Source organism: Rutidosis leptorrhynchoides, chromosome 8, assembly GCF_046630445.1.
Source record: "Rutidosis leptorrhynchoides isolate AG116_Rl617_1_P2 chromosome 8, CSIRO_AGI_Rlap_v1, whole genome shotgun sequence".
Classification (NCBI taxonomy): domain Eukaryota; kingdom Viridiplantae; phylum Streptophyta; class Magnoliopsida; order Asterales; family Asteraceae; genus Rutidosis; species Rutidosis leptorrhynchoides.
Genome location: NC_092340.1, coordinates 332,022,941 through 332,032,978, shown reverse-complemented (window position 1 = coordinate 332,032,978; position 10,038 = coordinate 332,022,941). Strand labels below are relative to the sequence as shown.

General features: G+C 34.7%; 2 protein-coding genes across 2 annotated transcripts; one reads left to right on the top strand and one right to left on the bottom strand.

Moving 5' to 3' along the window:
- Positions 1–363: 363 nt before the first annotated feature.
- On the top strand, positions 364–3,707 carry LOC139862527 (uncharacterized). Its single transcript, XM_071851147.1, has 7 exons — positions 364–440; positions 941–1,232; positions 1,981–2,109; positions 2,194–2,352; positions 2,738–2,910; positions 3,048–3,153; positions 3,529–3,707. Exons 2-7 carry the CDS (start codon positions 999–1,001, stop codon positions 3,556–3,558), a joined length of 831 nt encoding a protein of 276 aa, XP_071707248.1. The 5' UTR covers positions 364–440; positions 941–998; the 3' UTR covers positions 3,559–3,707.
- A 700-nt stretch (positions 3,708–4,407) lies between these two features.
- LOC139862526 (5'-adenylylsulfate reductase 1, chloroplastic-like) lies at positions 4,408–6,929 on the bottom strand. Its single transcript, XM_071851146.1, has 5 exons — positions 6,751–6,929; positions 6,467–6,619; positions 5,934–6,063; positions 4,995–5,793; positions 4,408–4,880 (listed from the first exon to the last, which is right to left on the bottom strand). Exons 1-5 carry the CDS (start codon positions 6,848–6,850, stop codon positions 4,650–4,652), a joined length of 1,413 nt encoding a protein of 470 aa, XP_071707247.1. The 5' UTR covers positions 6,851–6,929; the 3' UTR covers positions 4,408–4,649.
- Between the last annotated feature and the right edge of the window lie 3,109 nt (positions 6,930–10,038).

Here is a 10,038-nt window from a genome sequence, read left to right as displayed (position 1 = left end):
TGCTTGTAATTGAAAGTGTCTTTCTCTAGTTAACAAGTCTTTCTAGGAGGCATCTAGCGTCTTTCTGTTACTCCTATTTGAGACGAAGCAATGTGAGAAGAACCATAATTATCAGAAGCTTGTAATGGATTGAGAAGCCACGTATGCATGAAAATGACGCCATGGAAATTGTGAAAGAAATAAAATTTGTAAGCAAAGTAAAAGGTCCAATTGATGATTACTTTGAACCATTCAAAATATATTCATGGCCCCACCAACATCTAGATTCTTTCCTTTATTTATTCATATTTTAATTATTTATTCATATTTTAATTTTATACATATCCATTTATATATGTGGCTCCATCTATTTCACATATATATATTACCAATTGATCATTAATAAACATTAGTTTATTAAGTTGAGCTTCTTTAGTTCATTTCCAGCACTGATAAATTAGGTGAGTGTGGAGTAAAACTTTCTTCTTGTTTAACTTTGATAATTTTCTTATTTTTTTGATAATAAAACTGCATCATTGTAATTGACAATATTTTGTGAGTAAGTGCTAATGTTTAATATAACTGGATAGTTTAGTTATATGATCAAGAATCTGACATCTTAAAACATATTTAAGGTCTTGTGTAAACAAAAAAATAAGTTTTAAAGAATTATATAAATACAGTCTTGGTTAAACTTTTTTACATGTCATCTTATTGATTCAGAGCATGTGTGTTCGGGTTAGGGTAGATGATACAGAATTGTACAAAACATGATCAAGTTTCTGGTAATAAATTTAGTTTCTTGAGTTAATAATTAAAGCTTTTTTTTTTTTTTTTTATCTATTGTGATGCTTCAAAAGCTTTTAATGGGAAATTTGGTGTAGTTGGGTACATTTTTATGCCATCTACTATTTGAATTAAATTAAAGGGAGTGAAAGTTTTGATTTTTTATGTGTTGCAGTTGATCATCTGTAAGAAAACTGACAATTTGTGAGGAGCATCTTATCAGTTTTCAAACCATGGTGATGATTCAAAATCTTAATGCTATCAACAAACTCTGTACAATTTTTGATTCTGGCACTAGGCTCGAGCCCGTAACTCCGTGCATGGTTACAACTGTTTCCTCAAATTCTTGCATCGTGGCAAAAGGATGTTGTAGTAATGGAATTCAGTGTTCAATTTTCTACTGGAAGTGCGTTATTCGTGACAAAAGTCCTCAACCATCACACCAAACAACGTCCAAAAGATTGCTAGTAAGATCTTTTGTCCTAGTTAGTTACTTGCCATATAGGATTTAAGTAATAAAATCACAAAGTACTCTTCAAAATGTCCCAATCTGACTATGTGAGCAACTAACTTTGAGTTTCAAATAAATGTGAGCAAAGAATTTTCAAATTTTGTCTAAATGTGTGTATTTTTGTACACACTTGGACTTCTGTGCACATTTTGAGTAACCTAGACTAGTGATTGGGGCCTAATATCCTCACATATGTTCAAAGAAACATATTTTGGTGGCCAACAAAAACGGTTGGAAACGGTCACGGGATAATCCAATTAGGCCACGTACATCTAATTAAAAAGTATTCTCTAATCCAATTAGGTCATGGGACAAATGATCACGAAGGTGATTAATTCCCCTCTGGGTGGTGGTGGTGCCGATATTGCTGTTAAAAAAAAAAAAAAGAGTCCTAAAGTATTCTTCTAATGAATTGTTAAGTACTTAAATTATCTAAACCAGTTTTCATCCAATGTTTATAATATTTGTGTATTTATATTGTTAATATAATCATGATTAACAACTTGATGATTACTTAAAAATTGAGAGATTGACAAAAGGAGTTCATATATCAACCCAACCCAGCCCGACTCGTAAGTAAAATTGACTGGATTCAACCTGAACCCATTTTGACCCTTACTAGCCTTGCTCATCTTACACCTCAAATGCTGTTTCCTATTAATTCTTTGTTCTGAAAAGTATACCGATTGTTATAATTGTGATAGTGCCAGCAGCAAGACTCAGTTATATCAGATGATGATGATGATGAGTACCGATCATCTCGCAACATAGCAACAAGCTTATTTAGGAGATACCGAAACTTTATTGACAGAGGAGGAGGTGACAATCTAAAAGTAAAGTCAATTGTTCTTCTTTTCATGGTTAACAAATTTTATTTGTTCTTTTCAATATAACTTTCTTTGAAATATATTGCTTAGGAATTCATTAGCGCTGGGGTAAACGCATATGCCTTGGGGTGTACGGAAGAAGGCTTACGAAAAGAGCTTACATATATGAAAGAATCCGGCGTTGAAATCGAAGAAGTGCAAACTTATGGTGGAGGTACCAGTATAAAATCTAAGATCTGTTATGAGGAGGTAAAGTTTTTTTGTTCATTTCCTTTTATGAAAGGAAAACTTACACACACCACTATACGAATTAAAGATGAAATATATATACAAATTTTCCTACGCAGGACTTGAACCCTCGGCCTCCTGGTTGGAAAAGCCACCTGGATACCGCTGGGCTAATGGCCCTTTGGTGGGGTGAAGTTTAGGATCATGCCTTTATTCATATACTAATTTTACGCTCAAAATGGTTTTAAATTTTTAAAATTTAAAATTTTAATATGAATGGTTCAGTTTTGGCTATGTTACATTCATAACGGGCCAAACACGTTAAAGATAGATAGAAAGGTAACGGGTCAAAAAGTTCGTTACTATCAAAAGTTGCCCAATGTGTGTAAATAAATTTTTGATACAGGTGAATGAGTGTATATTGTGGTTGAGTATAATCTTCATAACCATATTGTGTACTCCTCAACCTACCGTAGTTCGGTGGTCCCCAACATCTCCAGTTTCAGATGAGATCAAGCTTCAATGGAAAGGGTTTTGTGCTATCATAGCAAATGCTTACTATTTAAGAGGAATGGCATGGTCAGAATGATTCCTTTTCTTCATCTTTTTTATTAGTGTAATAATGGTGGATTTTCATTTAATTTTGTTATTAAATAAAAAAAAAAAAAAAAAATTCGAGCTGCAAAATATGACTATAGTCTCGTTTCCTCGCCTAGGCTTCCTGTAAAAACTCTTCAAATGGAGCAAATGGCAGTTGCAGGGCATTCTGAAGAGCCATCAGTTGTTGCTAGCCGAATGAGATTAGTATTTAGCACACTCGAGGTAAGTGTTTAGTCCTTTTAAGTAGAGGTAGCAATTTTTACTCAATAAGCCTGTTCAACTTGTATTATATAACCCGTTTCAACCCAAACTTCTTATGTCCCATTATCCAACTCGGTCTTCTAGCCACCTTTACAAGTTGAACAGGCTAACTTTGGACAAATTCATATGCTAAGTTGAAATGGGTCATATATCAGTTGTATTATGTGACCCGTTTCAATCCAAACTTCTTATGTCCCATTATCCAATTCGATCGTCTAGCAACCTTTACTCTTAATAGTACTATTACAAGTATAGACGAACATATAACCAATATTAGCATTACTAGTAAATAAAACTGTTTTGGAAATTACCTTGCGCATTTGTTGGCTTTTGTAGGTCGTTAGTCCCCAGTGGCCACGAGTTTAGCATGATGATTATGCAAAAGAATGTCTTCGTTTTCTTTTATGGATCCTTTAGGAAAAACAGGGATGTTATTTAGGTTAAAAACTATAAATTAAATTATGTACTTTGACACAAAAGCGTACATCGGTACATATGAATCACAAAGATTTAGCGATGTATCATTTTGATTATATACTTGGCCCCGTTTGGCTCACGGAATCCCATTGGATTCCGTGAGTCAAACGGGGTATTACATATCTACGCAAGATACATTTAAGACATTGTTGAAGTAGCTCAAGAAACATGTTAGGATGAGAATGGTCAATAAAATTCAGTGAGTTAACTCCTCTAATTAATAAACAAAGATATAAATATCCTGACAGTCAATACACTATAAAGATATGATATGGTTTCAAACAAATTTTAATCATATTGCTTATTGAGATTTATACATTGCTTAGGTACCATAATACAGATAATCAAACTGGAGCACAATCAACTTCATAAATAAACCATCTAATAATGCTCACAAAATACGTCTACAACTCAAGAAACACAAATTACCAACAATAATTATCAATTCATTCGTATTACAGCCTACAGACGCGACAGGACCTGTTTACATGACCACCCTGATAAACAGCTAACCCAATTGATTTTTTCGACTTGATTATCTTAACAGATTGATGTGCGCGTTATCCACATTACATGAGTTAAATGTCTCTATGTTAGGGTTGGATTTTTCAAGCCGATTAACTAAACATAGTGAGAAACTAAATGAAATTAAAGAGGTCTAGATTCCAAACCAGTTCACCAGATTTAGGTAACATCAAGTGAAAGAAATACTGAACTGTATATACTGTTCGATCAACGTACCAAATCAAAATTATAGATTTTATTCCAATATTTTTACTCTAGGAAATAACACTCAAAATCTCAGATGGCCAAAACAATTAACCACCTTACAACCCAGAACATCCACCAGGTACACGTCACAAAGCGGGACTTGGCCCACAACCACAAAAAAGTGAACCATGTCCACATAAATATACAATAGACCTTATACAGCCTCGAGCCATTGCTTAAACCTAGACCCATCAAGCTCAGACCACTTGTCATCTCAATGCATTAACAAAAGCCATCAAGGAATCCACATCTCTCTTCTCAGACGGGTACTTAACTGGCCTAGACGAGTGTTTTGGGAAGAAAAGGATGGTCGGAAAACTCCCCATCTGCAATTGTTGCTGCGCAAACACCTTTTCATCACCATCTGCCCTAAACTTTCCTACTTTCACGCCACTCCCGGCTAACTTCTCACCCAATTCAACATATGACCCTTCCATTGCCTGAAATTACATAATAACAATCAATTACAAACCAACCCAGATCGACACATTTATAATGAAACTAATTGAAATTGCCATCAAGATAATCAAATTTCATAGTTTAAGGTACATTACCTGGCAAAATTGGCACCAAGGTGCATAAAGAACAACTATCCAAGGATCTTTCCTATCTTCCATTTTGACCAAATTTTCCATACCGGGCCGGGTTAAGCTCACGATATCATTACTATTAAAGATATCCGAAACAATATTGTTTACGTTCACCGTTTCATTCCCGTTCCCGTTCAAAGTTTCCTCCTTTATGTTTCCTTTGTGCAACCCACATTCCTTAGCTTTTGCATCCTCCCACCACCACCTTCCTTCCCTCTCATGCTGACCTGGCAACACCGCCCTAGTACACGGCTCACACCCAATAGAAACGTACCCTTGAGCATGCAACGAATTAACCGGGACATCCATGGTCCGTAAGAAGTTCCATATATCATTACCAGCAACATTAGCCACAGGGTTCCACTTAACTAAGCTACCTGAACCACCTTCTAACCCTTCAAAAACAGGATCCACTTGAACCACAGGAACTTCCGATCGAGTCCCGGGAGATTGGTCTTTTCTTTGACCCGTAATCCAGGCTCGTAACCCTTTCAATGCCCGCCTCAAAGGTCTCACCTTTCTAACCCTACAACATTCTTGATGCCCGTCTTCATAAAACGAAAACAAGCCTTTCGTTCTAACTAAAGCTTGAACTTCTACAGAGTCTGGAAACATGTACTCAATCCGAATGTTATAGTGTTTCTCAACCGTATCAAAGAACTTGTATGTTTCAGGGTTTAGTCTTCCAGTATCTAAACTAAACACGCGAAATGGGCGGCCAGTAAGGTGAGCATACTCAATCAAAGCAACATCTTCAGCACCACTGAATTATTATCAAATTTTAATATGGATTAGATTAGATGGTTGTACATAGAATCTAAATGGTTGTACATAGAATCTAACTACTTGTACAGCATATGTTAATGCTAGTATATATATGTGATTAATTAATTAATAAATTACCTGAATGCAATAGCAATGTCATTGCCATATTTCTCAAGAGCTTTATCCATAATTTCAAGTGGGGAAGCATTTTCAAGATTCTTAGCCAATTTTTCAAAGTCCTCAACTTCAACTGATTTCTCTACCACATCTGTAAAACATACAATAAAAAGGGGCATTTTACAAACCTTTACAAATATACCACTTCACTACTCAGTTGGGCATTTTCTGTTTGGCTCACGAAATCCATGCCGGAATTGGAATTGGAATTAAATTTAGACACTACGCATGTCTAAATGCAATTCCAATTCTGTCGGGAGCCAAACCGGGCCTTAGTTTATCTCCAACTTCCAAATTTAATTAAATTTACAAAATTTGCATTAAATTCAAGCCCCACGAGAGCAAACTCCATAACAAATACTACAGAAATTTATAAAAATTAGTATCAATATCAATATTTAATATTAACATTAACACTAAAGTCTAAAATTAATATCAAATATCAATGTATAAACCACAAGCTTTGACCATAAAAGTCAAAGTTAGAAAATTACCAGGAGCAAAAGTGGTGGCAGCAGAAGGAACAAATGAATCATTCCTTCTAGGTTCAGCATTCAACGGTTTCACAGCAGCAGCTCGTTTCCGTGATACAAAATTATTAAACCGATCGGACGATTGATATTTAGTAACCTTCAACTGAGCAACCACTGCAATTAATTTAACATTATCACATTTACTTTTTCCATTTCATTTCATCAAATATCATAATCATAAATCATACTATTCGTTCAAAAAGGGAAGTATGCACTATGAATATGAGAGTATATACGTATAATACCTTCTGGTTCTGTACGAGATGATGATGAAGCTAAGGATGAAAATGCAACAGAAATAGAAGAAGAAGAAGAAGAAGAAGAAGAAGCAATTGATAACGCCATTTTTTGGTTACACAAAAGCTTCAAATTATGTAACCAATTATTATAAGATTGATTGATGCTGTGAAGTGAGATGAGATGGATGTTATTTGTGTGGATCTGATGGATATAATATCAAAGGAGAAGAATACGGACGATACAATGGTCAGAAGGGGCGGTATTTGAGGTTCATTGAATCTGGACGTAATTTGGTATGAGAGAAAATAAAGTTAAGAGTTTGGATTACACGTGGCAACATGTAAGAGGTTTTGAGGGTCTATTTTAGCTACTTGTTTCCGTCACTTGGCTTTCCCTAAAGCACTCAAACGATTCCTTGTTGTTTATCATAATACTTAGTTAAAAACCCGTGAATTCACGGGTTTGTTAAAGAACACCATATAAAAAAAATGAAGTCAAAAACATAATCATAAGCTTTAACATATTAGTATGGTGGCAATTTTATCTACATAAGAACATCTATAACTAAATCATAGTTTATGTTAACATATTCAATCATTGTAATTTCAAGAAAGAGTAGAACTTATAGTGATCCACATTCAAATGCCACAAGCCCACAACATATATTTCCTCCATTGAATTTCACACAAATCTTCAATGCTAAACTTTGTCCTCGTTAGCCAACTTTTGTATCTCGTTGTCCTCATTAACTAACTTTTGTATCTCTGCTGTACCAATTTTAAACTCTACTATTCTAAGCATCTATCTACTTTAACTTAGTTGCCCATTTTACTTTCTCTTTCACTTCCCAAACTATTTACAATTTGCAGCAGCACATTACATACAATTATAGCTATCAAAATCATACTGTCATATTCATTCCTTGAGCCGATTTAACTCCCATTACACACACACACACCCCTAAATATAAATATAAATAAAATATAAAAAGACAATTTTATGGAAACAATAAAAACAGTTTGTAGCTATATCATGCAAATGGGTCTTAACAGAAAATGGGTCCAAAACAGAAATGTGTCAAAGAAATATGTCCAATCTTTATGTTTAAGGTAGTGAGACAATTTTTGATAAATGCATTTGTGGCTAAACTATATGTTTAAGGCAAAGTGAAAACCATTTAAAGAACTCTATTATGTACATTCCAAAACAAAATCACCCATCAATATACATGCTCAAAGTATTCGAGCTTTAAGATTAATTTTTAAAGATTCAGGCATCAAAATTGACATATTCAACTTGTAAGCCTAAAAACTATAAAAGGAAAAATGTTAATGACAAAGTTAATATGAAATAGCAAACTACAAATAAGGATTTAATCATTACTTGCTAAACCCAATTATCATATAACTAAGATCACTATCACTATGAAATAGCAAACCACAAGACAACAAAGATCAAGTAAAAATTAAAAATAAAACATAAAAGGAATAGTAATAAATACAAAATAAAATAGAATTGACATTTACAGGGAATTTGGTAAATATAGGTTTTTTTTATCTATAGATTCTTCATCAATAAAAGTAAGAACACTAACATCATGAACATAAGTCAATATGACCATTACTAAATACGTACTAAAAATGTCCCAAAACAAAAGTAATCAACTATTTTTCAAATAATACATGGTCAAAACAGTAGCATGTAAGTAAGCTGGTCAATGTAGCGACCCGCCCAAATCGTCATTGACGGCGCCGACTACTTAGGTCCCATTGCGTGGTCGTAAGTCTTTAAAATGACGTTTGACCAAAACATGTCGCCTTCATTTCTTAAATAAAGATTGTTCCCAAGTTTACAATAATTGTTCAACCAAAAGTTTCGTTACAAAGTTATAAGTACAAATGAAATCTAGGCGACACAGTTTTAAATAAAGTCAAAAGACGCTCCATGAAATGCATGTATACTCGACATCCAAAACAAGTATCAAATAATGAGCGGAAGCATGTTTCACATAGCGTTCAAAGACCTGAGAAAAACATAGAAATCTGTCAACGAAAACGTTGGTGAAATCATAGGTTTAAGTAAGTAAGAGAGTAAAAGTAAGTCGAACCACAAGATTTGCAACATTGATAAAATAGTAATACATTCTAAAAGTTAATATTCACGAGCACCCAATTATCAAGGCTTAACATTCCGTCCGCTGATACCCCATTAATAGTGCTAGAACAACACTGTTTCTCGAAAATATATTTCATCCGCAGACGGTAGCGAACCGTCCAAGATGAGGGTTTGTCAAACCCATATGGCCATACAACATAAGTTCACGCCTACACTTACACACTGCAAGAGTAACTAATGATAATCGAATTGAGGATTTCGTTCTAAACTCGTATGTAGAATGTTTGTCTTCCTCTACTTGTGTTCACTTAGTTTAAAAGTAATGTTTATGTTTTCTCATCCCAAATGTAAGTTCAAAAGAGTAAAAGTGGGACTATGATCTCACCTCGAGTGCAAGAGTAATAAAGTACTTCAACAAGTAAACGCGCGCAAAGATAAACGCTAGTCTTGACCTAAACAATTAGGGTTGTATCAATAACGGTAATCACGATCGGTCAAAGATGTTCAATTAGTCCTATGGCTCGTTACGACTCGATTATATAGCATGTGAATCACGTTGTCAAGTTTCATGCAAAATACAAGTATAAAAGCAAATTTAGAACGATTGCATACGTATTTGGTTAAGTTTGACTAAAAGTCAAACTTGGTCAAAGTCAAAGTCAACGAAAAAGTCAACGTGTTCGGGTCGGGTCTCGGACAATTTTTCTAAGCTTAGAAATCATATATAAGCATGTTGGCCAAATTTCATGTCAATCGGAGGTGCGTAGCATAGTTAGAATTCAAATGAAAGTTGAAAAGTGAACAACCATCTGCCCACGCTTTAAGCCGCGCCGCGGCTGGAAGACCCGCGCCGCGGGCTAACACTAGTTTTGAAGGTCGAGCATTTTGATGGTTTCAGACATCTGAGTTAGTTTTAAGCCGCGCCGCGGCTAGAGGAGCCGCGCCGTGGGCTAAAGCATGACAGGATACCTGTGCAGTTTTTAAGTGTAGGCTCGATCAAAACTTCAAACAAAAGTAACTTATGAACCGTAAACATTCAAAACATGTATCTTATATCGTTGGAAAGATAATTTAAAGAGGAATACAACTAAACACATTTCATCAAACAAAAACATCAATTTCAATAACCGATTTCTCGTCAAGCGATCATTAAAAGTTCATTTTCAAGTTTCAAGTTC

Bases quoted from the DNA above. Each gene is read 5' to 3' on its own strand.
- LOC139862526 (XM_071851146.1), bottom strand. From the start codon at position 6,850: ATGGCGTTATCAATTGCTTCTTCTTCTTCTTCTTCTTCTTCTTCTATT. The intron at 6,620-6,750 runs GTATTATACGTA...AATTAATTGCAG, and splicing joins ATCTCGTACAGAACCAGAAG to TGGTTGCTCAGTTGAAGGTT. The intron at 4,881-4,994 runs GTAATGTACCTT...ATGTAATTTCAG, and splicing joins CTTGGTGCCAATTTTGCCAG to GCAATGGAAGGGTCATATGT.
- LOC139862527 (XM_071851147.1), top strand. From the start codon at position 999: ATGGTGATGATTCAAAATCTTAATGCTATCAACAAACTCTGTACAATT. The intron at 1,233-1,980 runs GTAAGATCTTTT...TAATTGTGATAG, and splicing joins CAACGTCCAAAAGATTGCTA to TGCCAGCAGCAAGACTCAGT. The intron at 2,911-3,047 runs GTCAGAATGATT...TTCCTCGCCTAG, and splicing joins TATTTAAGAGGAATGGCATG to GCTTCCTGTAAAAACTCTTC.